The sequence below is a fragment of the Populus trichocarpa genome, chromosome 14 (assembly GCF_000002775.5).
Source record: "Populus trichocarpa isolate Nisqually-1 chromosome 14, P.trichocarpa_v4.1, whole genome shotgun sequence".
Lineage (NCBI taxonomy): Eukaryota > Viridiplantae > Streptophyta > Magnoliopsida > Malpighiales > Salicaceae > Populus > Populus trichocarpa.
This window is the reverse complement of record NC_037298.2, coordinates 14,170,757-14,198,675: the sequence shown is the minus strand read 5'-3', so window position 1 is coordinate 14,198,675 and position 27,919 is coordinate 14,170,757. Positions and strand designations below refer to the sequence as shown.

Sequence of the window (27,919 nt, the reverse complement as noted above, 5' to 3'; positions counted from 1 at the left end):
CAGGACAGCATATTACTGTAGGGGCTTTGATTCAGGATTTTGAAAATGTGTTTTTATTTTGCATTCATTATTGGGAGGTACTATCATGGTGGTGGTAATCTTATCAAATCATTTCATATCATTGCAGCTTGCAACAAAGTTCCGTAATAGTGGGCAAACCTGTGTTTGTGCAAACAGAATAATTGTGCAAGAGGGTATCTAACTATAGAATTACAGCCCTGATTTTACCCCTTAATTCTAATTGTATATATAGTGTTGAAATATGTAACGTGACAATGAAATTATATACATGTTACAATTCTGGATATGAATATTGTAAGCATACCTTCCTTATATTTATAGGAGGAGCATTCGTGGCTGGAACCATAGTGGAGCGAGCTCGAACACCTGGAGCTTTAGGTAGGTGTTTTGCTCTTTAACTATGTAAAAATTATTGTAGTTGTTCTTTGGTTTTTTTTATATGTGATTGGGTTGTCTTTGTTATTTACATTTGATAATAATTAGAACTGAATTGTGTCATAGTTGTAAGAGAATGATGAGAGCACATGGTTAAGAATGAAGAGAATTATGAAAGAGTTTCCATATGTACACCAATGTTGGTGTCATGAGTGTTTCCGGAAAATAATAATAATAATAATAATAATAAAATTATGAAAGAGTTTCCATATTGCAAAAGAAACTTGGATTCGGGAGTCTGAAATGATGAAAAAGAATGCAGAAATTGCTTCATAGATAGGTATGAATCTTAAATTTCGAGAACGAAATTTTATAAGGAGGGAAAAATGTAAACCCTCAGTTATAGTTTTTCTAGGTATTTAAAAGATGAGAAATTTAACCAATAGTAAAATGGGTTAAATTAAATTAAAGAAACCTAAATGAAGATAAAAATAGTGAAATTAATGAAATGAAAAGTGAATATAGTACTAAATTATTGAAAAGAAAAACATTTGTGAGGACAAAATGAATACATAAGATCAAGAGAGGTTAATATTCAAATAACAGAAGGTTGAGAGTTTATGTACAAATGATAAAAAAGGGTGTGGATAAATGTACAATTAACAAGATGTTAGAACTATAAATATCATTTTATTTTCTCTCTTGGAGGGGGGGCAAGAGTAAGAAAGAGTTTAGAGAGAGACTGGAGAGAAGACATTGATGGCAGAACATCCGACACCTATAACTCCACCTTCCACCATTGGATCAGAACAATATTCGGATATGTTGTTCCCATCCATGTCATGTACATTGTCACCGAAGGGATTTTCTATATCAGTCGCCGTTTGAGAGATATCGAGGGAGGAAAATATCAGGGAAAATACACTTCTGGACAGTCTTCTTTACTGTCTGTTTTCTCCTTCGGCCACCGTTGGATTAGGCTATAATTTGGATATGTTATTCTTCTTGATTCTGTCTAGATTCTGAACGGTGGAGATCTGAAATAAACAATCGGTATAGAAGTTTTGTATCTCGCACAGTAGGTCTGCAAGTTTGAGGTCAGTTCGGTTAAACCCATATTTGTGGAAATTTCACCATTTGATGAAGTTAATATTTGGTATGTTATACTCGTAATAATGCATTATAACTTGACAGTATGGATTGTTTGGAATATTATTCGTTTGTTATTTATGGTTGATTGAAACTGTTGTCAAGGATTGTGTTTAGAAGAATATTGTTCAGAAAGTTTGTAAAATCGATAAGAATGTTTTATTTTGACGTTAAAGAAGGAAGATTGAAATAAATAAGATAAATTGACTCTTATAAAGATTTTTTATATATATATACTCTTAAACGATATGTGATATGGCTAGGGATTGAGATAAAAGAGAAAAAGTTAAATTGTGGATGTTGTGTGTAAATGGAAAGGCTGATGAATCTGGACAGAATCGTCTCCTGACTTTTGAAGAGAATTCGAGTAGAAGGATGAGAGAATTAGGATCAAGTTTCTTCATAGTAATTGTAGTTTTGGATGTTAGCTAACTAAGGAAATTGGTCTTGCTCAATATGGAGCTGTAGAACCCCAGCTATGGGTCATCAACCGAGATTGGGTCCTAACAGACCTTGTAGGGTAATGTTTGTTGATGAGCAATTTTGACTATCTCAGAGGCAGAACTGAGTTCTCCTTCCTTCAGAGAACTTGTAGCCTCATGTATTAGCTTTCCAACGAGACTAATCTCACTTGAAACAGAGTTCTATAACTCTATATATAGTTAAAAATATGATGAGTGTTTGGACAGTAACAGTTCAATGTGTAGACAGTAACAGTTCAAATGTCTAGACAGTAACAATTCAAAGTTAGACAGTAACAGTTCGACAGGAACAATCCAATGTGTGGACAGTAACAGTTTAATGTGTGGACAGTAACAGTTTAAACTTTCTAGACAGTAACAGTTCAAAGTTAGACAGTAACAGTTGGACAGTAATAGTTCAATGTGTAGACAGTAACAGTTCAAATGTCTAGACAGTAACAGTTGGACAGTAACAGTCCAATGTGTAGACACTAACAATTTAATTGTCTAAACAGTAACAGTTGGATAGTAACAATTGGAAATTGGACAGTAACAGTTCAAAGTTAGACAGTAACAGTAGACTTTCACGTGAATACTATTATATAAAAGAATTGAGTCATACGAACACTTTCACATTGAAATACTAACTCTGAAAATATACATGATATATGTATGTATGTTATTATGAGAAAATAAACATGCATAGAAAGTAACATATGAGTAATGGATGAATATGGATTCTCTGTAATATCGGCCTGAAGGAATGATAACTATGGTTGAATAAAGGATGACAACATTAATGGGTGTAATGAGAAAAACATAAGATATAGAGAAAGAAATGATTGAAAGAAAGATTTATTAGCTATTGATATGATTATTATAAAACATATCCTTGAATGAGAAAAATTTATGAGATGAGTCTGTGACTGCAGGAGGGACCACCGGTGTGGTGCAACAGCAGCAACAGGGAAGCACGAGTAGAGCTTCTACTGCAGGTAGGTGACTTTCACCTTCCTTTTAAATAATATTGAATAATGAAAATATTTTATCATGAATGTTACTGTATTGTGTTAATTCAGATATCAGACTGTCAAATGCTTAAATGTTAACAGATTAGCTTTGACTAATGGCATCCGAAGGGATGGCCGGGAAAAATAAATGATTAGTTGTGGCTATGCATCCGAAGGGATGACCGGGACAAACAATTGATTAGTTTCGGCTAATGGCATCAGAAGGGATGATGGGGACAAATGAATGATTAGCTTCGGCTAATTGCATCCGAATGGATGACCGGGACAAACAATTGATTAACTTCGGCTAATGGCATCCGAAGGGATAACCGGAACAAACGAATGATTAGCTTTAGCTAATGGCATCCGAAAGGATGGCCGGGACAAATGAATGATTAGTTTTGGCTAATTGCATCCGAAGGGATGACTGGGACAAACAATTGATTAGCTTTGGCTAATGGCATCCGAATGGATGACTGGGACAAATGAATGATTAGTGTTGGCTAATGGCATCCGAATGGATGACCGGGACAAATGGATGATTAACTTTGGCTAATGGCAATGGCATCCGAAGGGATTGCCGGGACAAACGGCATCCGAATGGATGACCGGGACAAATGAATGATTAAACAATTGATTAACTTTGGCTAATGGCATCTGAATAGATGACCGGGACAAATGAATGATTAGCTTTGGCTAAGAGCATCCGAATGGACGACCGAGACAAACGGTTGATTAGCTTTGGCTGATGGCATTCGAAGGGGATGGCTGGGGTGAGTGAACAGTTAACCTCGACAAATGATGTCTTAAGATAATGGCCGGATTTAAGATTATGGCTGATTGTAAAAATGGTTACATATATATGTACTGCAAGTTATGTATACCAAGAACATGAAGAAACTACAAATGTCACGCTTCAAACATGAGATAATGTTAATGCTTCATTAAACTGCCAGACCGTTTTCTTATTATTATTAAGTAATTATATTCTTGTAAATGTTTTGTACTGCAGTAGGGACGTCATACCAACAAGGTGCCTAGAAAACCCAATACACGAGAACCTACTTTTGCAAAGAATCATGTAGTTGCATTCTAAATCATGATGTTTTTTATATGAATCAATGTACTGAATGTATAACTATTATTAAATCCTTTTAGATTAAATTCGTGAAGACTATTTGTAGGATAGAATACAAACTCATGTCTATGCATGTATATTTTAAATGCGAACTTCTACATGCAAACATAATATTATAAGTTTATGTAAGATTTACTTTTAAATGAAATGTTGATTGTGTATTGATGTATGGATTGTATATTGATGATGTGAAGAGAACATGTTTTCCGATTACCGACACGATGTGTGTCAAGTACAAAAAAAAAATTACTGTTGTTTTGGGCTTGAAAAGCCAGGATGTTACACATATTGTTGGATCAAATTAAAATTTTAACAGAAAATTATGAAGGTCTTATTTCATATTTAGTTAAAATATCAAAAAATAAAATATTAGAAATCAACAAGTCATTCAAATAAGGCTCACGAGTTACTGTGCGAGATTATCTTTATTTTCTTTATTGTATTTGGGTTTTTTTTCTATTTAGCTTAAAACTTTTAATTTAATTAGTATTTTACTATTTAAGAATCCTAATGCTAAATGAATTCTATTAATTATATAAGTTTTAATTAGAAATCATTTCTCATTAAAGATTTAAGACTAATGTAAATAGAGGTATCTAGTTTATTTTGTAAAAAACATTATTATTAAGACTTTTAATAAAACAGAGTTTTCTCTAAATTTATGTATAGCTTAGGTCTGTAACTTTTGAGCTTGAGAACCCTAACTATTAACCATACTATATGCCGCATCAATTGGTATCAAAGCAAGTTGACCTCTTTGATAGACGAAGACGGTAGCAACCCACTTCGTTATGTATGAGTGGAGGCTTTTTGGAACGCTGTGCGAGCTCAGGAGCAAAAAATAGATTGTTTGGAGCAAACCATAATAGATTTAGCTCGGCTAATGGGTATCGCAAATAGGGATCATGAAGAGGAGAGTAACTTGCTAAAAAGTAGGGACATATCGTACACAAATTTTCTTGTGGTACTAGAGAATGATGATTTGAATTTCTAGACTATAGAACTCGTATTATTATGTCTTTAGTTTCATCTTGGCAAGATTTGAGACAATCATTAATTTTGAAGTTTATAAAAATGATTATGAAGAGATTTTATATTGAGTAGATAATTTAATATATTATTATTATTTGCCTTATGTTCAACATTCTCAAACAACGAAGAAAAACATGGAGGAGTTTGATGAATACAAAATTTCAAAGTTATCTAATCATGTTGAAGATAAATGAGATTAAAGAGGTTGTCGATGAACAATTTCAATCCTTTGATCTTAAGTTGGAGAAGCTAGTGGCAAACGATGATTTTTTAGTCATGGATTAAAATCTTACAAACAACAACATTGTAATTTTTGACAATTCTCTTAAAAATATTTTCAAATATTACCTTTAAGTTTCTTTATATTTAAAGGTTGAAGAATTGGAAGTCACAGATGATGATGAGGTCAAGCTAAAAAAAAAATGTATGGAGGAATTACAGGTGGACTTCATAGAAATAAAAAGTATAACATTAAACATGGAGTTTTCTTTAGCATGCGCACATCATAAACTAAAATTTGAAGTTCATTAGTCAAAGATATGCTACTTCGTGAAAATGTTAGCTATAATATTATATTTGAAATATTTATTCACTTGGAGTGGAAGAGTTCAATTCTTGATAGATAACTCGAGCTTGTTAGGCACGTCAAAACTAAGCTTCCAATTATTAATGTACTATGGCCGGGTTTTGTAAGGAAGTATAGGCTTGTGTTTGGTTCCTGACAAAATTAAGGGATAAGGCAATTCCGGGTTGCATAATACTCCATATTTCCTCCACTAAAACTAAAAATAATGTAGATTTCTAGACCAAGTAAACCTCAGCATTTCAGCATTGATGAAAGTATCATGAAATTTTATTTCATGGTTTGGTTATAGCATGACAAATTAAAAGAAGAAGAAGTTAAATAACGTATAGTAATTTACACATGTACTTCAAATATACATACAACTTTTATTTTCATAAGGAAATTTATCCTATATATTGATTTGTTCAGCTTTGCATTCTTGATGAGAAAGGTCATTTGGGAAGATTGATGGAGGATGAGAGAAGTGTTGGGGATTTCTCCCCCTGTGGATCGGTGGTGTTCATGATCATTGCCCAAAGAAGGCTAAGCACACTGACACAATATTTAACGTGGTTCGGCAAATCGCCTATATCCACGGGAGTAGTCTATATTATTAGAGACAGAGGAGAATCACATCCACTCAACTCCTATCTCTCATTGTTGCATAAGGCAGCTGCTGCATAAGGCAGCCCTTCTTTCTTTCTCTCTTCTTCTCTCTTTTATAGCTCTACTACTAGACTCTCTCCTTTTTTGTGCTGCACTCTTGGTGCCTATTTATAGGCTTCAATGACAGCTCTTGCTACATTTGTCAACAATGGTGGCTACTCTTTGTTAATGGTTGGTGCAACTTCTTTTGACATTAGCAGTTGCCACCAACAACCCACCATTGTAGCCTCCTTCTTTGACAATGTCAATAGGCTACAAATGCTGCATCAGCAGCCCTCTTTGACTCTCACAAGTTGGCCTTCTTTCTTTGACAATGACAACCATCTTCTTCTAGAGGATGGGCTGCAGATGTTACAATATAAGTGGCAATATTCCAACCATTTGTGTGTTGAACTGCTAAGTGGGATATTTTAATTCCCTTGAAGGAAGGCAAAATTAGGACACTCTGGACACTCGATCATGTGGACAATTAGAGGTGTAGAGTGAAAATTGACGAAGACCAATCTTGACGAATCTAAGCACTAGTAGTCTCGCCAGATGTTGAGAAATCAAGTATAAAACCAGGATATTTCAGATCACTTGTAAAGGAAGGCCGCAACAAAGCTAGCAAATGGTTGTATATATGGAAAGACAGTACGATGGATAGATATGGCCTACGAAGTTCTGTTTAGGAGATTGAGTTTTAAGCGGGATCAGTGTGACCCCTTCAATCTTTCCTGGGAACTTGCTTAGTGGAAGGAATATCCATACAATACTATTTTCGTATATATAGCAGTTTGTAATGAAACGGTTAAAGTCTAGCAAGACGACGGCACAAGGGAACAATTGAGTTCTGTATGTTCAAGGATCTGATGGAGTGGTGATTTCTCGAGGGTAGAATTGATGAAGACCCTAATAATGGAAGAGAAATACAGCAAGGGGATAAAGATTGACACCATATTTTGACTTGGATAGGTGTTGTGATAGGATGAGCTGCTGTCAAACATAAAAGCAAAGAATAGGGAGAATCTAAAGAACAGAAATTGCACGATGGCACACGAAGATTGTGCAGGAGTACCTGTGATCCAACGAGGTAATGTAATGAGACAACAAGTGCAAAGAGAAGAAGAGTTCTCAAATGAAGCTTAGAGCAGAGACTGTGTGAAAAGTTGTGTACAACAGGAAGTCTCTTGTGCTCTTAATGAGGACAACAGGCGAAGACCTTTCCAATGCATGCAAGAATGGAAAGAGAGCTGTTGCAGAGGCACCTAATTGAGGGGGTGCAAACGCCTGTGATAAAATGCGACTGCCTATAATGAAAGGCGAAGACACCAAAAAAGAGTTGGTGTGGGTAGAGTTATCAAGCAGAAAGGCGTAGAAGCTCCAAACATAGAAATCGAGATGGAGGATTGCGAGGAGTGTACCGCAACTCTCTTTCTATGTGATCAGTGGCAGTTAACTCTCTTATAGTCCACATAGTGGTAGAGAATTTTAGAGTAACTTTGAAGCATCTCAGCTGTAGGAGGACGAGACCGCCTATGAAAGGCGAAGACACCTTAGAAATATGATGGCTATGATATGAGTGGACACCTCAAGAGAAGGTGTGAGGGTCATGATAGGAGCCCAATTACAGAACGCCTCAAAGCCAATGTGATGGCAAGATATGAGTGGACATGTGTATGGATAGCCAATGAAGTGGCTATGATGAGTATAAAGATAGATATGGATCAATCTTTAATGAGTTGCCCCCATGGTTAAAGGTGGAGAGCTACCTAGACTCTTATGACTAAGAGCGAGAAACTCACAGAGAAGTAAGTCGTGGTTCCTAGGGTGGAACAGAGGGCAGACACAACTCCGGGATGAGTAGACTCTTGGAAGAGTGGTGAGCTTGTGATCACATTGAAATACTCAGATAATGATTGTCACACTCGGAAATAGATATTTCCTTTTGAGAGTGGTGTTTGATTTTTACCCAAAAATAAAAATTGTCAAAATGATGTTTTGACCATACCACTGTGTAGAGAAGGAAGAGACGAGCACACTGGTGAAAACAGCGCAACATTTAAAAATCAGAAATGGATGCATGCGCCATCACGCGCTGGCGAGGCGTATGCCCGCCAGCGCCGACGCGCCCCACGTGTGCCATGCGTCTTCTTCGTCCGGATGGGCTGACCCGACCCACGTGACTAACCCGAATGAGGATGATGTCAGCATGGCGTCAGCATACACAGTTGGTATGCCATGTTAGCGCCTAGTCAGCTGACACGTCAGCACAGTAGACCCACCTGCCACGTCATCGGTCGTGAGCCAAGCTGTGAGCTGAGGTATAGGATCCAATGTAACTGATCCTACGTGCAACCGGATTTGAGATTGAATCTGGGTTGTTCATCAGGCCAGAATTGTGTTGATCAAATCTTAGTCGTCTGAAACGTGATTTGGACGATTTCAGACTTGTTTTCAGCTAATTTGATCGTTTCGGATGCAATGGTATGATTCGATCGTTGAGATTGAGACCGAAAGTGGTGGTAGTGAATTATTAAGAGAGATTGCCCGATCAGAAGGCATTTGTAGGTCATTATGGTGGTCGGTGTAGATGAAGAAGTAAGAAGACAATTGCCCACATAAATGGTGAATTATTAAGAGAGATTGTTGGGATATTGTCACTTATGTGCCAGCATCTGCAGTCTATCCTCTAGAAGAAGATGGTTGCCATTGTCAAAGAAAAAAGACTAACTTGTGAGAGTCAAATAGGGTTGGTGGTGCAATATTTGCAGCCTATTGACATTGTAAAAGAAGAAGGCTACAATGGTGGGTTGTTAGTGGCAGCTGCTAATGTCAAAAGAAGTTGCACCAACCATTAACAATGAGTAGTCACCATTGTTGACAAGTGTAGCAGGAGCTGTCATTGAAGCCTATAAATAGGCACCAAGAGTACAGCACAAAAAAAAGAGTCCAGTAGTAGAACTACAAAAGAGAGAAAGAAAGAAGGGTTGTCAGCAGTAGCCCTGCTGCCTTATTCAGCAATAAGAGATAGGAGTCGAGTTGAATGGATGTGATCATCTTCCGTATGTTGTATTCTTTCTATATCTCTAATAATATAGACTACTCCCGTAGATGTAGACAATTTATCGAATCATGTTAAATATTGTGTCAGTCTGCTTAGCTTTCAATGGGCAACTATCAGAACATTACCGGTCAGAATTCTCAATGAAAAAAGGAGGAGGAGCTTGCATGTAACAACTGATCTCTTTCAATCTGACTGCAGATGAAAAATGATATTTATTTTTTTCATCTGCCAAGCTTCAAGCAGGCCGAAAGAAGTTTCAGCGATAGCAAGAGAAAAATACCATTGGCTAGACTTCCTCAGTACTTTCCGTTGCTAACTTGAGATATTTTCTCCTTCGGCTAGCATTCCAACAAAAAACAAACACGAAACGATTGGAACATTATCTATGAACCAGATGTTCATATGCTTCTTGAATAATAATTTCCAATCAAAAGTTCAGTTAATTTAGATTTTTGCCAATTATATGAAGATAGACCAGATGTGATCATATGCTTCTTGAATCTTAATTAATTAGGAAAACATGAACAAAATAACATTTTAAAAAAAGAATGGCCAGAGAATAACAAGAAAAAAAAATATATCTTTTTTTGAAAAGCAATGGCCATGGAATCCCCTTTCCAGCACTAAAAGCAACAGCCAAAAACTAATGGCATCAAGAGCAAGTTAAGCCAAAGAAACACACCCTCCAATAATATAATCTGATCAATTATGCAGCAGCAAGTAGCAACAAGGAATTGCTTACCGTTGTAGATTGAACAGGAAAAGGGTCATCAAGATTGATGGTGGAGCTAATAGAAAGCTTGGCAATCTCATAAACAGCAGCATCTCGAACAGCAGTCACATCACTTGCTAAAGCCTCATAAGCAGCTTGAAAAGCCCGTTCCCAAAATCGAGGCAATCTTGTACCCCTACTGCTATGCGTGTACACGTCCCACATGCGCCACACCAGTTTCTTCTTCTCCTCCACTTCCTATTATACATGTTCAGTAATCAACCCCATAGAACAAATCAAATGCTAAATCTTTTGTTGTTTGTATTTTCAAAGAAAGAGACATGAAATCAATGAACAAGATCACATACGAGAATGTCGACATCATCTTGAGTTTGGAAGCCGAGGTTGTCAGGGTGTTGTGAGAGGTCACCAGTGGACCATTTGAGAGTAATAGAGCCAGTGAACATGGACCAGAAAGCAAGGAGGAGGATTGCAGATAAGACCCAGAATTTGTAACGAGTCTTACATAGTAGACTAGATTCTGAGCTTTCTCTCTTTACTACTGTTGTGGTGGTGGTGGTGGTTGGGGTGGAGGTGGAGGTGACTGTTGAAGGTATTGTTATGACTGTCGGTGCATCATCTTCGTTCATTTTCTGTGTAGTTTAGTTCACAAGCACTGTTACGCTTGAGAGGGAGCTGGTGGAGTGGAGAGAATTATTTAGGTGATGTTCTTGGTACTACTGAGTAGGTGGCCAGTCACAAGCGGTGTAAATGTGAGGGGGAATTTGGCCTAGCATTCAGACAGCAACTACCCACCAAGTGGATCCCACAGCGTTTGTGTTTTGATTTTTGGTGTAGAAAAATATTAGAAAAATAACAGCATTGAAATATAACTTATTAAGAATAGCCGATGAGAGTAACAATCACTTCAAAATTCAAGTTTTATTCAAATTAATTAATCTTTACAAAAATTAACTCCAATTTTATAAAAATCAACCAAAAAAAAAAGAAAAAATAGGTCATTTGAAGCATAGCAAGACTCAGTTTTTGACATATCTAGTACCGATAAAAAAATCTCAACAAGATGATTTTAACAATATATTAAAAGACCATCAAATAAAATCGTAACTGGTTAAGGGTTTTTTCATGGTTAATTACGATCTTATTTGATGGTTTAAGGTGTCATTATAATCATTTAGTCGAGATCTCTCTATCTGTAATGAAAGTGTAAAAAACATAACCCAAATGTGTCCTAGTGACACATTCTTTCTTTTCCTTTTTTTTTCTTGTATTTATTTTTCACTCCACACCTTTCTTGGTCATTAAATTTTGAATCTATCTCCATAAATTTTGAATACTTTTGTTCAAGTTAATTAATTTCTATAAAATATACATTTTGTTTTTGACTAAATAACTAATAACAATTGTGTACAAAACTGATATTAAAAAATATGATTATATAATTTCCTAAATATTTTTCATCTTATATTATTTTTCCAAAACCTTTATCAAAGTATGTTAATTTTCAAAAACAAAAAAAATAATTCTAGTGGGCTATTGCTCCAATGGTATTTTAGAGAAGTTTCATGAGGACTTGACTATTTCTCCACCTGGATTAGGCGTTTGTTGACAAACTGGGCTCCTCAATAAAAAAAAAATTTTAATAAATAATAATACCGCTGATGAAATAACTAAATCAAATAAAATATTTAAATAACAAATGTTAAAAAAACTCATTAAAACTTTCTAAAGAGAACCGTTTGATAGGATTTCTTTTGCATATCATGACTACCGTCTAGCTTAGCATGGGAAAACATGTTATGCTACCAGTTTCTATTGATAAATATTAATTAATTAATTAATTAATTAATCATCCAAGGAGTGTCAATTTCATTATATTTTTAAATTTTATATAATAATTTAAATTTTATTGAGAAAATAGCAATTTCTTTTAAAAATAACATCAATATTACATCACCTGGACATTCAAATTAATAAGTGATCTAGTGGTAAGAGCTTGAGATTAAAAGGTTTGTTCTCTATGTGGTTTCAGGTTCGAGCCATGTGATTGTTAATACGATGACCACTGGAGGCTTGCATAGTCGTTAACTTCAGGACCCGTGAAATTAGTCGAGATACGCGAAAGTTGGCCTGAAGACCAACTTTAATAAAAAAAAAATTAATAAATTCTCAAGAAGTTCCTTATTCCGAAGACATTTTTCATCACCCCCGTTTGGTTTTGTGACAAGCAGCTCAAAAAAAGATATCACTAAACATACCCTTTTCTTCTATACAATTTATATTTTTATATTTTTTCTCAATAATCTTCAAGTGAGAATTTGCTACATTTTAGTATAAAACGACCGCATGTTAGTTGATATTAATCATGTCAGCATGTAACACAGTCTCATGTGAGTAATAGAGCATAAATCAAATTTTAATCACTCAAGGAGGTAAAATAAAAGGTTAGATACTTAAATAAGATAAAAATAAAAGGTTGGGTACTAAAATTATAATATCTTCAAAGAATAATAATTAAAGGTTAAAACTTTAATAAATAAAATAAAAGGTTAGGCGCTCAAAACATATTAAAAATAGGAAGTTAATTGGAACTAAAATTGCATTTATATCGAAGCCAAAGCTTTGTTCCAAGGATTAAAAACTCTAGCAAGGTAGAAACTTATGACTCAGATTAAATCTAAATCTAAAATCTAGATTTTAGTTTCTAGCACCCTTAAAAAATAAAAGAGAGAGATAATCACTTCATTTTGAATATCAAAACACTCTAAACTCTTTAAAACAGGTCATCAAAAGTAAATTGTTAAAATTCAGATAATAAAAAAAATTTAGACGAAAAGATGCACACAATTGTCTACTATTATTAGAGATTCATCATGAAATTTCTAATCATGCCTATATTTTTAATTTTTATTCACCCCACGTACAATTAAAAGCTTAAAACAGTAAAAATTCAATAAAACATGATGATGAAATTTTCATTCGTGTATATAATTTTAATATTTGCTACAAATACAGTAAAAATGAAATATTTAAATTAAAGGATTTGTAAACTCTATGATGTTAATATCATCATATTAAAAATAAATGGATTCTTAAGTCCAATTTTGATAAGTTTAATTTTACAATACTAAAATATTAATATTAATACTAATACGAGATCATGGTTTTATTTAGTTTTTTTTTTTTGGAGTTTTTTTCGAGAGTTTTCAGATTATTTATCTTTGCATTTACTTATATTTATCTTTGCATTTACTTTATTTAATAAAATGACAAAATACATCCTCTTTTTTTCAATGTTCATTTTTTTTAATTCTTGAATAATGAGTTGAGTTTAATAGGTATTACACTTTATAATATGTTTTAATTTATTTGAACATTTTTTCTTTTTTCACAATATCATTATTTATATATTACATTAATTAAAAATTAAATTTTATATATTTTTTATTTAGTTTAATTGAGAATTTATTTTATTTTATTTTTAGCAGAAGTGATAAAATGGAGATTTGCAGGCCAGAGGAAAAAAATAAAGCCGGGAAACATATGATCGGCTCAGAAGGTTGCATGTAAAATCATAGACAATTTTCATAAGTCCAGACATAATTGAAGCAACTTCATCACTGCAGGAGAATAAAAAGTAGCATCAAACATTTAAAATCTCTCTACCAACACAACGTGAGGAGATAAATCAGAGGAAATTCTGATATATTGCAAATCAAGATAAAAGTAGAACAAACAAGAAACAATTGCAAATAATCTCAGAGGAAATTCTGCAGACAATCAACACAGCATCAGATTCAGACCGCCCGTCTGCTTTTTCTCATCATCGATGAACATTTAATCACACTACTTATACATAATTAAAAAAAAATACAGAGTTCTAATAAAGATTGACAAAGGCATCAGATAATAAGCGGAGTTTTTGGTCCACATTTAATTCAGTGTGTAGGATAAGAATTTTTTTCCATCATTTGCCTTCATCACTATTTCTAAACCAAGAAATAATCATAAAAAAGAGAAGCAATAGAAGAAAGTATTGGCATCAGATAATAAGCGGAGTTTATGCTCAACACAACAATTCATTCAGAGTGTAGGATAAACATATTGCTCATCAATTGCCAAATTTTTTTAAAAAAAAATGCAAAGAAAATCAAACAAATTGATAGAAATATAGGTAGGTCCATTTGACACCAAGGCAAGATAATAATATGCAATGGGCTGGTAAGCCAACCTTATTGGATCTTTGCATCCGTTTTAACTTCTCGAGCTTTCAATTTTTTGCTGCCCGAGAAGTGGGTAAACAGACGCAGCAAATTCTAATCGATCTTACACTATCGAAAACAATCAATCCAGAGATTAAAATTATAAAAAAAAAAAAAAAAAAGGAGCATTGAAGCTGCAGAGAGAGACTAGAAAAGAAGGAAGAAAGTTATTGAACGAACCGAGTAGGGGCGACGGCGAGTAAGAGCGTTGAGGTTGCTGCTGCCTTTAAATAGGGGTTTTACATGAATTAGGGTTTTCTATAAGAACGCCTCTTTTTATTGGACTGCGGAAGGAGAGGGATTGGGCCCATTATTAGAATAGGTGGTCATTGTAAGTGTTATTAAACACGGCCCATGTATAAGATTATTATTGCAATCTCCTTGTTGATTTTGTTTTTTTTTTGTATTTTTAATATATATAATTACAAAAAAAATGTGATTTAATTATGCTTTTTTTAACTTCACTGCTATTCTTTCAGGAATTATATTTTATATTCTCAGTCAACTAAAATCTTGAAATCAAATAGAATGACTAAATTACTCTAATATGTAATATACGAAAAAATCGAATAATTAATTATTTGGCTTTGCTAGATTATTAATTGTTCATTTGCACACACAACCCACCATCAGTCATCCCCTTCTTCTCAATTCTTCCCATCACCAATCAGAACCCCCTTTTTTTCCTACTTGATTAGAGCTATGGTTGTAATTATTTTTTAAAGTGTTTTTTTATTTAAAAATACATTAAAATAATATTTTTTTTATTTTTAAAAAATTATTTTTGACATCGACGCAATAAAATGATCTAAAATCACAAAAAAATATTAATTTAAAACAAAAAAAATATTATAAATTTAAATTTTTAAAAAAAATATTTTAAAACACAAACATAGTTTTAATCTCCTCAAACTGCTTCAAAATCAACCACCGACAGCTGCATATCCTCCCTATTCTTAGTAGATCCACGAACAACCCCCCCCCCCCCCCAGAAAAGCTATGAATCATAGCCCTCAATCAAATGGAATACATACAGTCCTCTCCTCGTTGTCTTGCAAGTGTAAAAATAAACTTCAAGAACAGAGGTGGTAATAATAATTTGCATTCATAGGAACTGAATAGACATGTCGAAAAGGAGTGCTTCGTCTCATAGGTACTATGTTACCAGATCCATAAACACCAGTTTTCATTCATCAAAAGCATAAAATTAAGACTACAAAATCTCACAAATTAGCTATAATTGTGACTTAATTGCAAAGTTTAGAATACATAATTTGAAGCAGCCAATATCAAAATTGTTCAAAAATGTATGCACAGTCAATGGAAGTCAACAAAGTAGTCGGTCAATGGAAGCAACCAGTTTTCATTCACTGCTTACTGCGACTCGGTGTGGGTTCAATGCAGGAGTGGGCAACAGATGTTGTGACGACCGAGGAGAAGAGATCGGTCGATGATGTGGTTCTCTTTTTTAGGTTTAGTGGGCCGGGTTTCGGTTTCATTTCTTCTTCTTCTTATTTTATTTTACACTTCTTTTTTGTTAAAATTTAAAGAGATAAATGCTTTGTTTGCTGGGAAATAGTTTTTTTTTTAAAAGTAGTTTTTTTGAAAAAAAAAATTTGAAAAGTGAATTATTTTTTTATATTTGATAGTACTATGAAAAATAAATTATAAAATATTTTTCAAAGTTTGGTTATGTTATGGAAAATGAACTGGAAAATAAATTGTAAATATTTTTTTTCAAGTTTATTAAAATAATGAGGAACAAATCTTACAAATTAAAAAGTTGAATAAGAATAAAATTGAAAAAAAATCTAATTTCATAAATTATCTCAAATAAAATAAATAAAAATAAAAATAAAAGATATCAAATCTACCAGATAAAAAAGTTGAAAGATGATAAAATTAAAAAAATTATAATTTTATAAATTATTTCAAATAAAATAAATATCAATAAAAAGAATGATGATCAAATCTTATAGATAAAAAATTTCAATTAAGAAAATAATAAGAGAAAAGCAAATAACAATCATAAAAATAAGGACCAAAGTTGATATAAAAATCAAATTAAATCAAATTCTAAGGGATAAAATTGAAAAAAAAAAGATTCAAAACAAAATATATAGCAATCAAAAGTTTGAGGACCAAATTTGATAATCAGCAAATAACATTAAATTTCTAAATTTTTTACAACTTTTAAAAAGTGTTTTCCGCTCAAAATAAAAGGAAAATACTTTCTTGGAAACCAAGCCAAATTTTTCTTTGACTGAAAAGTGTTTTTCATTGTCCAACTTTTCTAATGACAAACAAACACATGAAAGTTCGGAAAGTGGTTTCTAGAAAATTATTTTTCGTTAAACAAACGGGGCCAAAATCTCTAGTCAATTCAAGAGAAAAGGGTAAGGGTGGTACCTGTGTTTTTTTTTAAAAAACAAAATGATGGCAAAGTTGTGATTTTTAATAAAGGGCTCATTAGTCATTAATTGATATAAAATAACAATTTTATAAAGAATCTTACCTTTTTTGTTGAGTCTTTTTTCACACTAGAGTGAGGATATAAAATATTATGAACTTATAAACTTTAGGATGTAAAATGTAATTTTAAAAAGAATGGAGGCAAAGTGAAAAAATAGGTAAACTATATTAATTTCCCTCTTTTTTTTAAGGTTGATAACTAAAGTGATTTATAAATTATGGCAATAATCACCCATTTTTACTTTTTTTTTTTGAAAAAAAGATAAAATATAAAAGTTTTTGGTTTTGTGTTCAAATTTAATCCTAGACCCCTATTTTATTTTGAACTTAATTAAGCCCAAATCTATTAAATCCAATTGCCATGTTATTCTCTTACTATATATTTATTTATTTATATTAATGAAAGACCTATTGAACAAACTCACTTAATAGGTATTAAGTGATGAAAGACCTATTCATCACTTAATACTTTAGCTAGTTATATTAAATCATGTCTATTAATTGATAATTATATTAATGTTGATATGATTTATGTAATTTAAGAAAGTTATTATAAATATAAAAATTAAAATTATATAAACTTTAAGAAAATCACGAGACAAACCGTTACTCCCCACCTAACCTAGTGTTGGGTTTATTCATAAAAATTAAAATGCATGAAGGCATTAATCCATACCCGACGTGCTTATGCATGAGCAGTATGTAAAAATACATGTTGAATAAAATTAAACAGACCAAAACAAACAGGCAAACAATCAAATGAGTAAAGCTTAGTCCAACTAGACAAGGCGCTCCCTAGTGGAGTCATCATCCTTTCGTCATGTGCATGACGTCGAATGATTATAAGTTCAGGAGTCGCCACCTAGTGTTATGATCATTAAAAAACCTAATGTTCTGCGAGAGTTCGGGTGAGGGACTAATTGTGCATGGGGAAGACGCATCACCCCCAGTGCACTCTACCTGCATTGTTATTTGATTGTTATTTTAAGTCGTGTTCATATCTGTTGGTCTTGTTTAAGGTACAAGACAAATCTCCCTTCGTAAGGAAGTTTATATCTTATTGGGTTAAATCCTAACTGTTCGAAGGTCCAGACTTATTTATTTCTTGAATATAGCTAAGACCTAGCATTCCAAATGACAAACTAATTATAATGGGATTTTTTGTATTTTGGACAAACCCTAATGGATAATCATAAACCATTTATGATATCCATTTCTGCATTTTTTAAAATATGATGAAAAGATGATTTTATTTTCTTTTTTTTAGAAAATATACATGAAAAACCTTTAGGACTTGACCGTATACATGAAAACCAAACATATTTTTTTTATATGAAAGTTTATATTTGAATTTTTAGATTTTTTTAAGTTTCGAAGAAAAAGATGTATTTTTAATACCGGGTCTATATCTTACATTGTAAATCTATAGCCTGATATTATGCAAAATAGTTGAAAAACATACGAAGGACCCATAATTTTTTTTTAAATGCTCTTTGGAATTTTTATTGAAGATAAATCTTGACCCTTGATTCAAGTGAAAAAGATCTCAACTGTTGGCTCAAAGGTGCCATCATGGTCTGTGATAAATGACTACTTAATGCTGGTTGGGTTGGCCAATTTACGGCGGCGCTGTAAGGCTATAAGGGTAATCAGCTGGCAAGACCTATTATGGGGTGTAGTACAATGTTAGGCCATCATAGTGGTGTAGGGTTTGTTCGGTTTGGTTGAGAGATGAAGCATTAAATGTTCTTAAAAGGTAGCCACCCAAGCAGCCTTTTCGAGTAAAAAGAAGAATATGATGAACAGTAACCAAACGACTTATCGTCTATTTTTTTTAATGGTTAAAATGACGTTGTTTTGTCTTTAGGGTTTTAATTTAGAGATTTGGCTAAAGTTCAATTTAGTTCTTTGGTTTTTCATTTATTTTAATTGCACCCCTAATTGACTCTAAACTTTTGATTTGGTGCAATTTTGACCTCGTCGAATTTCAATATCACCCCTGAATTTCAGCGCCTTTTTCAAGAAGGTCCTTGATTTTGGTTTCATGCAAATTGACCATTAAACATTTTATTTCTTCAATTTCATCCCTGTCTTCAACAAAATTAAGTCCCCAAAATTTAATGTTTACATCAAGAAGACACTGACTCTTTTATCCAAAACTTGTTATTGGTTGAAAATAGGATAAGACGTAGAGCTTTACATCAAGAAGTGTCTAGTATATCAACAAGATAAAGTTTCTTTTTTTTTAAAAAAAAAAAAACAAGTTCATTGTAGCCATGATAGAAGTTGCAGTTGGGTTATTTTACAGAAATATGGTGAGGTATTTTGGACTTTTTACGAACATTGTTAGTGATCGTGATGTGTGATTTACTGGTAGGTTATGTACTGTATTGTTTAGCTTGTTGGGGAGGAGATAAAATTTTTCACTGGGAATCATCCCCAAACAAACAAGAAAAAAAATAATGGGTGGATGCGTTGTTGAAGGAATACTTAAAGCATTATGTAACAACCACACAACAAAACTAACTAGAGCTGCTGGATTATGTCACTTTTGTTATAATCTCTACAAATCATATTCAAGCCCATTTGACAAAATATTTTCACTGTGAATCATCCCCTATCATATGGGAAAATATAATGGGTGAATGCTTTGTTGGAGTAATACTTAAAGCATTATGTAACGACCATGCAACAAAACTAATTAGAGTTGCTGGACCGTGCACAATTCTATTATAATCTTCACAAATCATCCGTGATAGATTCAAGCCCATTTGAGTTAGTGTTGAGAGTGCAGCCTTAAAACCATATTGAAATAGCAGTGTTGAAGTTTTATGGGAAAATCTCAACCACATACAAGTTTGCAAGTGAAAGATAAAAGTTGTTTGAACAGGTTTAAAACAACGGTGTAAGGCAATCAAATGTATAAAAAAGTATGCAGATAAGAAACAGAGACCCTTAGAGTTTAGTGTTGGTGATAAGGTGTTGCTTAAATTAACTCTTTCTATTTAGAAAAAAGATTGTTGGGGATATAAGGCATTGATGATTGGTGTTGAGAAATGATGGACCATTTGAGATAATGGAAAAGGTAGGGTATTGCTTATAGATTAAAGCTTTCAAAACGGTTGAAACTTTACCCAACCTTTCATGAGTTATTTAGAACCTTTTCATGAAAACAAAGAGGATCCATAAATAAGTAAGTCACAACGAGCTCTTCCGACGATTTATAGTAGTTTGACAATAGAATCATCAAGAGCAAGGATCGCCAAAGACTTGGGCAACACAAGAAAAATCACTACACTATGTTCTTGGTAAAATAGGAGAATGATTAGGAGGTTTCTTGGGAGAGAGAACTAACTTGTGTTAATTTTAGGATTTAGTGCAGGACTACCTCATTTATGTTTCAATGAGGGTGTCAGACTCTTTTAATGGGGAAGGTTTGTCATAGGTCTAGGCATGAGGACGCACGATGAAAACACTATTAGGATGATGGTAACATGCATGGGCAATGATAGATTCGATAACAGTGTATAATAATACGTGTAAATAGCAGGTTCATAGCTCACACAACTTTTGACTTGGACGAGGGACTGTCTAAGATGTGTAATGGCACAACGATACTTGCACAATGGTATGGAAGATTGGCATGATGGTTTATTGGGCGGCAAATCAAAAGAAATTGCAACATGTTATGTCGTTGTTGATAGTCACAACAATTAACTATTTTGAGAAAAAACTAACTGAACTTGTTTTGATCCCCTAGGAGGTAGTTTCTTTGTAGCTTTTGTACATTTTTGTATTATAAATAAGACAAAGGTTGTGTAGCATGCAAATGATTGTGCATTGCACAAACAAGATATATTTGTGTACTGTTCCTTTATTAAAGGCTAATAAATGTTGGGATTTTCATGTAATATTTGTGCTTTTGATTTTGTTTATTTACTCGTGTTGTCTCTACTTGTCTATAACAAACAAGAGATTAGGGGAAACATTTTGGATAAGTGAAACACTTTGGATATAGGCAAACCAAGAGTGAATTTGGTGAAGAAAGATTGAGTTTAATGGATGATTATGCTGCCGCATTAGGATTGAAATTTTGATGAAAAATTTGATCCTATAACAAGAATGAAATAACTTTATAATTTTTTTTCTCAAATAAAATTTATTATTTAAACCATAGTTATAAAATCCGACTCGAGGATTGACAAAAGATAAAGCCCGAGTTACGGGTTAACACAATTTTATTTTTAGAGAATCAAAACAATATTGTTTTGACTATTTTTTTTCAAAAAAAAAGTGTTAATGGGTTAATGGTTGGGTTTTGACTTGATCAGACTTGGATTAATTAGGACATTGAATTAACCCGAGTTTTTTATTAGGTCAACTATGTTTTTATTTTTTATTTTTTCTTCAACTTAAAATAGTCTAATCTTCAAGCAGCCAGATCAAGAGCTGAACCATTATACCGGTATAAGTTTTATAACCATGCTTTAAACAAATACGTGTCCAGAATCTCATTTGTAGCTTCATCCTTTACCTTAAACTAAAAGGTATTCATATGAATAATATTTATTATCTTTCATTCACTTTTCTATCCGAATAAAGAAAATTTATATCTCCTTCGTTCCCCTTCCTTGTCCAAACAAGAGATGGTAAAATTTTAAACAAACCGGTAGTGTATAGAATAGGGAATGGTGAATATTTCAATTAGTTCAAGTCTCAATTTAAATATATACAGTACGGAACGGTGAATATTCCTAAAATACTGGAGGTTTACGAGGGCTACTGTGCATTATGACAGGTAGAAAGCGCGCGGATGACCAGATTCTTACCATATGAAAGGAACGTAAGCATTGCGCATAGCTATCCATTGTAATAGCGTGTGTTGTTGAAAACGAGGGGTTGCGCCTTATTGTTGGAAGAATTCCTCCATCGAGCAAAGTGTAAACAAAAACATAGTTTTTCTGAACAAGAACAAGACTTTTCTCTCTTGTTTCCAACACTCTTCTCCTCTATAAGAAATTTTCCACTTTCCTACATGTACAGGGAATTTCCCTTCAACCTGCAATCTTTAACTCACATTTCTGTTCCCCTATTCCAAAAAAAAAAAAAATGAAAGTAAGTTGGTCACTGCTCTCCTCCTTCCTGTTCTCTCTTTAGATCAGCAGGAGGTAAAAAACAATCCATTGACAACCCACATATATTAAAATCAACTTCGTCAATCATCCATGTTTCCTCTATTTTCCTCTTATGATTATGTGATGCTCCATATCTGTGAAGTGTTGCTGTAGTCTTTCCACTATGTGCTACATTGATGCCTTCAATATATCTATAATCTCCAACCACTGACTCCATACTTGTCTCCCAAAACACATTATCATTTCCTTTAATCGGTTTCATCTTCACTAATTTCGTATCCTCGAATTTGACAAGGAGTCCTGTTCTTTGGCTGAAGTAGCCCCATATTATATGGTGTACAATTTCTGTGTTGGAAGAACTTTGAGCTTTAAGGGTGTTCGAGTCGGTCTCGAGCTTGATTACAAAGCAGTCTTCATTGCTCACTTTCTTCTCTGTAATGCTTACTGCTTCTAAGAACAAGTTGGCAGTGCACCTTGGATCCAATCCCTATTGAGATCACATCACAAAGAAAATCATCTTCAATGCATTTGACATTTTGAAACAATACAACCAAAAAGATATTAAATCAATAGTTTTAGATTACGTAAAACGATTATTTTGTCAATAGAAAGTAAAACATTCAGAGAAGGTTATACCTGGAAGAACCGCCGCAAGGGTCTTGGAGGACCTCTATTAGCATGAGAGGCCTGAGAAGAGGACTGGTTCCAAGCAACCTTGCCATCACTGCCTGCACTAACCTTGTAACCAGAAACAACTAGTTCTAGGTACCATAAATCAGGGTTTTTTTGCCATAGTACAAATCCACCAACCTCAGACTTGCCTTCTGCGTGCACACTGTCATCACCTTGGTGCATTTCTGATGCAGCCATCTTAACCTGCCCTACTGCATACATGCTCTTCACTGAATTCAGCGCCAATGGTCCTCCAATTGCTGCTATATATTGTTGTACTATATATTTTGCGGTAGAAGCTCCCTGTTCATGAAATAAGATACTGTTATTAACCAGGACTCACATTTCCAGTTCTAGTTGAAAGAGCTGAGATACGTCCTCATCAGCCTCACTGATCAATAAAAAGTAGAATGAAGAATTAATGTTCTGAGTTAAGCATGAAGCATAAAATAAAAAATGCTGAGGGTTTTGCCCTTTTGATTGTTTCTTTCTCTTCCATATCAAATGTGAAATGCGAAGCAAGCAAATAGCCTTATCGCCATAGCCTACAGGTGAATTAATAACAAGCAAAAAAATCCCAATGTTCTCAATTTCATCCACCAAATTTCAACAGTTTTCAGCTATTCCTCTGCCACGCTGAATAGGACCTTTACATTTGCAGGGAAGGTTTTCAAAATAACAAAACATGCACGCCATTATAGCACGGCAAGATTTTCAGATAATCTCTCAAATCATACGAATATATATATAGTCCAGCAATGAATTTCATTTACTCCTCTTTTTTTCCCCTTAAATTGTCATATCCCTTAATTAGGTACCTTCCATTTTCATGCTCAGATTAAGCCAGAAAAGAATCTTGAAGAGGAAAATGAAAGAGTCATACATACAATGGAACAATCTTTGAGAGGACGAGTGAGTGGCTGGTCAGGGTGGGCCTGAAAAGGGATAAGAGGAGAGCCAACAAGCTTAAGCAATGCTATAAATTCAGTATTTGATTTAGATTGGAGATGGGTTGATTTATCAGCAGCAGCTTGAGCATTCATCAATGCACGCATGTTTTGCCAACGGGAAGCTGAATTGTTGCCCATTTTTGTGAACATCTCTTCCGGTATAGGAACCTCCAAGACGGTGTCAAGTGCATCTTCCCTATCATAATTTGGACACAACTTCCTCATAGAACTCAATGCAAAAGAACACAACCAACAAAATAGAAAAGGAGGAAAATGATTGATTGAAGAGCAATGAGAGGGAGATGAAAGGCTGCGTCTTTTTCTTGTCTAAGGTGTTCCTTGCGCGTAGGTGTCGTGGGTGCACGATTTTAGGGGCTTGTTTGATTTTGTAGTTGGCGGAACAGACGGCTCCTTGCCATTGGATTAGTCTCTCATGTTTCCTCCATCTTTCTACATGTCACCAATTGCAGCATGACACATATGGAGTAAGAGAGAGAGAGAGTAGAATCAGCATGACCCTAATCTTTTAGCCAACCAAAATCTTCTAACCTGTATCTTTGGGTTGACTCCTGGCTTGACTGCAAATTGCCAACCGTAAGGGTTTTCCTTTTTATAATAAACGAGCGTAAGTACAAAGCCATGATCATAATTAACGAATCAATCCGCACAACAGTTGCCTTCCTGAAACGTATGACAAATGCTGCTCTGTTTTTCATCATAAACATTATTGATGAACAACACTTCAATACTATTTTCTTCGTCCTTTGTATCAGGAAAATAAAATTGCAAAGTCAAATTCTAATTAAGCCAACCTTTAGATACTATTTTGCAGTCCACGCAGGAACATACATTTTCAGAAACAGAAAAAAGCAGAGGCAAACTCGCCCTGAACCCGGACACTGCATTTTTCTGGCAATCACCACTGCGAAAGGCGAAAGCATCAAAACAAGCAATTAAGGTTTTATTGTTCATGTGTTACACAATATCAATTATAAAACATAAAACTGACAAATTTAATACAGTTTCTTGAAACACAGAATATCATCTGCACAACACGTGCCCAGTTATGTCCACTGGGAATGTCCCTGCATATCGAGCATCTCGTCCAGACGTTTTAATCTCTCTAATCCTTCACTGATGAGAAAACGAATCCTTTGCTTGTCATTGCAATGCCGGTTATTCTCCATCTCTTGTCTAATTGTTTGTTTCAGGTCAGCTGTAAAACCCATTACATTTGAAACAATGCTATAATTCATAGTTGCCTGAACTTTTCTCCCAGTAAAGAGTTGCACTTTTCGGACCCTATTGAAGCCTTTTTCTATAAATGATCGTTGTCATTTTAATAATTGATTTTCTTTTTCTATAATGACGATGCATGAACCATTAAAACGGAAAATCAAGCTTGTAACAAACCCAAAAAGAAAATGTTGAAAGAACAATATAACAGCCTTCAAATGAGAATATAACCGCAGTCTGTAAAATCCTTAATCAAATTGATAACATCAAGAAAAATTAATCAATCACAAAATATAAACTTCACCTCTAGCGTCACCAGGTGCTCTCCTTGTAGTCCTTAGTGCTTGCCTATACAGTTTCAGCACTCGAGCTCGGAGAATGAAGTCCTGCAAACCAAACGAGAGAACCATAGCTGATCCTCTTCCTCAATTAAATACGCTTCCATGTCAGGTAAGCAAGGAGGGTTTGGCACCGAACACAAAGAAATTTAACCAAAAAATAGAGACACCGAAAGATCGAGAGAAATTGAAGTCTTACCAGAAGTACAGGGGGAGGAGTCGCCGGAGCTGCCGCAGATGTCGAGTGGATCCGTCGATTAGACAACTTAGCTGAATAGGCTGAGGATCTAGAATTTGCTCAACCCAAAACAACAACTCGTCGTTTGTCTCACGATGCACAACCAACTTCTCCTTCTGTTCCAAAAACGAGCAACTTGTCGTTGTTTTTCAAAACAAAGAAATGAAAAGGGCCAACCCTAAAAATATCCTTCAATTATATATGTAATCTCATTTCTCAGTAAACAATTTTTTTTTATATCAGTTTTACCCTTAAGTCTTCAAAAATTATAAATTAAGAACTTCAAACAATATCATTTTATAAGAAACTTACCGTTCGTTCGTTAAACGACTCTAACATACATTATAATTGAAAAATCAAGATGTTTTGGAATAAGATTTATATAAAGAAATTAACAATATCCTAGCAATTTAAGAGTATATTTGATATTTATTCCCAGAAAAATGAACAATTTATTATTCGAGTTAAAATAGAGAAAGGTATGTTATTGAGTAATTCAAATAAGGGTAAACTGATTTTTTCACAGACTCCCTAAACTTATAAAAGAATTTTTTTATTTTTTTTTGTATTCTATAAAATATCCTTTTAAATAAGAGATTAATTGCCTTACCTTTGTAAGGACTTATTATATTGAACGACTCCTAAGTGAACAAAAAACCATCTAGAACACGGCTACAAAGCGTTGCCACGATGTCGTGCTCTTGTGAGGAGAGTATAACAAGATGATGACTTCACTGGAGACCTTTGGACTAGGTTTTGTTTTATTTGTTTGTGCTATAATAAGATTGATGTTTGTTTATTTTTTAACTATGAATGACTTACTTTGTTTAAGAGTTTTGGCATGCTTTCTTTTTACTTCCTGTTATGCAAAAACATTCATGCATCACTTATATTATTTATGAGAGCACACACTAAAAAGCTTTAGGCTAAGTGGAGGACCATTAGCTTACCTTATGACTTGAGTCAAGATTTAAGTTTCTGTAAACCCTAACTCTTCACTGAGTGTTTAGACTGATAATAATTGATACACGTGTCATCCTATTGCCTACTAAGCCCCTATATTGCCTTCACGAAAGGGATCTCTAGGACAACAAGAGATCTGTTTTACAGATCAAGTAGTAAACTTACCTCTTGTCTCACGTAAAAGAACCAGAAACTGCCTTTAAGATGTATGCTCCCTACATATGTTTTGCATCAAGGTAAGCCCTTCATGTAGCATCTAAAATTCAGGACTTGCGTGTGACACAATGACCATCACTCGGGAAATTTTCGCTGTAATATTTCATTTGCAGAAGAAATATAGTCCCCCCCCCCCCCCAAGATTCAAATCCCTTTTAGAATCCATACAAGAGAATAAAAGCATGGACATCATGATGAAGGAGATATACATGCTAACATGTATGCTTGGAAACGCTTAGTAAGCCCTTTCCATGAAGATACCAGAAAATGCTCCAAAACATTCAATAGAAAAACCTCATTTTGTAATTGGGGTCTCAAGTACCGGTAGTATCATCATTCTCTTCCTCTTAACATCAAAAGATAAATAGTGCCTCTCTAAAGCTAGTGTATGTTGAGAACCTTAAAATTGTTGACACAAATCTTGAAAAGCCAAACATAAAGAGGAGGAAAATAATTTTAGAACTAGCCTTGACAGTAGTAAGAAGTGAAATGGATAACTTAGTAGCTATTAAAGGAACAATAACACCTTTTTTAGGAGTCACATGATAAAGCTAAAAGCCTTGTCAGATGTCAATACAGAGCAGGATCACCTAGTGATTGAAATGACACAAAGAGAAGTCATAGAAGATGAATGACCAAAGAATTCCCTTGAGTCAATAAGGGTGAGATGGTTACGGACTGTTAAAGAAGTAGAAGGTATCCTTAGCTATAAGTTTAACAACAAAAAGTTGTTAGAACAAGCCTTCACGCATAACTCTTTCTCTGATAAAGAGCCATCTTCTAGGCATCTAGAATATATAAGGGATTTCGTGTTGAACTTCTTTCTTACAAAAGAATAATACTCCCAGTACCCATACTTGTCACCGAGTATATTAACATAACTCAGGACAGTTAATGGGGGTATAGAAAAGTTAGCCCGAATAGCCCTTAAGCACAATTTACACCAGTATTTGAGTTGTAAAAAGCCTTTTATAAAAGAACAAATTATAAAATGCTCAAAAGACATCTTGCATTATCCTTTGTACTCTCATAGACTCATTAAAACACCAAAAACCCTAACTAATCTGGTAGAAGCAGTTATAAGAGATGTATTTGAGGACATTAAACAATCCCTTAACAGGGTATGAGAAACATTCAAGGGTGTGATGAAACCATTCATTTGCCTATAAACACTAAGAAAGCATCTTGCAATCAAGCTGCATGAAACATGCAAGAAAAAAGGTCTCAAAGTCAATTTTAAG

General features: G+C 34.0%; 3 protein-coding genes, 1 long non-coding RNA gene and 2 other non-coding genes across 12 annotated transcripts in view; all 6 read right to left on the bottom strand.

Moving 5' to 3' along the window:
* LOC7455672 (uncharacterized) overlaps positions 1 to 11,018 on the bottom strand; it is a 45,444-nt gene extending 34,426 nt beyond the window's left edge. Inside the window, exons 1-3 of one of the 5 annotated variants that reach the window (XM_024585702.2) lie at positions 10,544 to 11,013; positions 10,206 to 10,433; positions 973 to 1,433 (exon numbers count right to left, since the gene is read on the bottom strand). In XM_024585702.2, the coding sequence (XP_024441470.1) occupies positions 1,377 to 1,433; positions 10,206 to 10,433; positions 10,544 to 10,825 (567 nt within the window). In that variant the 5' untranslated portion in view covers positions 10,826 to 11,013 and the 3' untranslated portion in view covers positions 973 to 1,376. Of the gene's footprint in view, positions 1 to 972; positions 1,434 to 6,017; positions 9,802 to 10,205; positions 10,434 to 10,543 lie in introns of those variants that run through there. The other 4 variants (XM_002320553.4, XM_052447022.1, XM_024585701.2 and 1 more) reach the window with 4 other exon arrangements.
* A 2,738-nt stretch (positions 11,019 to 13,756) lies between these two features.
* LOC112324074 (uncharacterized) lies at positions 13,757 to 14,757 on the bottom strand. Its single transcript, XR_002977720.2, has 2 exons — positions 14,639 to 14,757; positions 13,757 to 14,527 (listed from the first exon to the last, which is right to left on the bottom strand). It is a non-coding gene; the product is annotated as an uncharacterized LOC112324074 (long non-coding RNA).
* LOC112324205 (small nucleolar RNA R16) lies at positions 14,092 to 14,175 on the bottom strand. The gene has a single exon (XR_002977953.1). It is a non-coding gene; the product is annotated as a small nucleolar RNA R16 (small nucleolar RNA).
* Positions 14,232 to 14,319, bottom strand: LOC112324206 (small nucleolar RNA R16). The gene has a single exon (XR_002977954.1). It is a non-coding gene; the product is annotated as a small nucleolar RNA R16 (small nucleolar RNA).
* Positions 14,758 to 21,580: 6,823 nt separating the features above from the next.
* Positions 21,581 to 25,516, bottom strand: LOC7455671 (uncharacterized). Its single transcript, XM_052446728.1, has 6 exons — positions 25,461 to 25,516; positions 25,228 to 25,309; positions 24,237 to 24,449; positions 23,625 to 24,137; positions 22,702 to 23,040; positions 21,581 to 22,552 (listed from the first exon to the last, which is right to left on the bottom strand). The coding sequence occupies exons 4-6, from the start codon at positions 23,910 to 23,912 to the stop codon at positions 22,055 to 22,057; spliced, it is 1,125 nt and encodes a 374-aa protein (XP_052302688.1). The 5' UTR covers positions 23,913 to 24,137; positions 24,237 to 24,449; positions 25,228 to 25,309; positions 25,461 to 25,516; the 3' UTR covers positions 21,581 to 22,054.
* On the bottom strand, positions 24,484 to 25,610 carry LOC7463402 (uncharacterized). Of its 3 annotated transcripts, none has more exons than XM_024584628.2 (3): positions 25,461 to 25,610; positions 25,228 to 25,343; positions 24,484 to 24,903 (listed from the first exon to the last, which is right to left on the bottom strand). In XM_024584628.2, the coding sequence occupies exons 2-3, from the start codon at positions 25,331 to 25,333 to the stop codon at positions 24,752 to 24,754; spliced, it is 258 nt and encodes an 85-aa protein (XP_024440396.1). In that variant the 5' UTR covers positions 25,334 to 25,343; positions 25,461 to 25,610; the 3' UTR covers positions 24,484 to 24,751. The 3 variants fall into 3 exon arrangements, with proteins under 3 accessions (XP_024440396.1, XP_002320587.1, XP_006375615.1); XM_002320551.4 differs by having other exon boundaries at positions 25,228 to 25,347; positions 25,461 to 25,609; XM_006375553.3 differs by having other exon boundaries at positions 25,228 to 25,335; positions 25,461 to 25,609.
* Between the last annotated feature and the right edge of the window lie 2,309 nt (positions 25,611 to 27,919).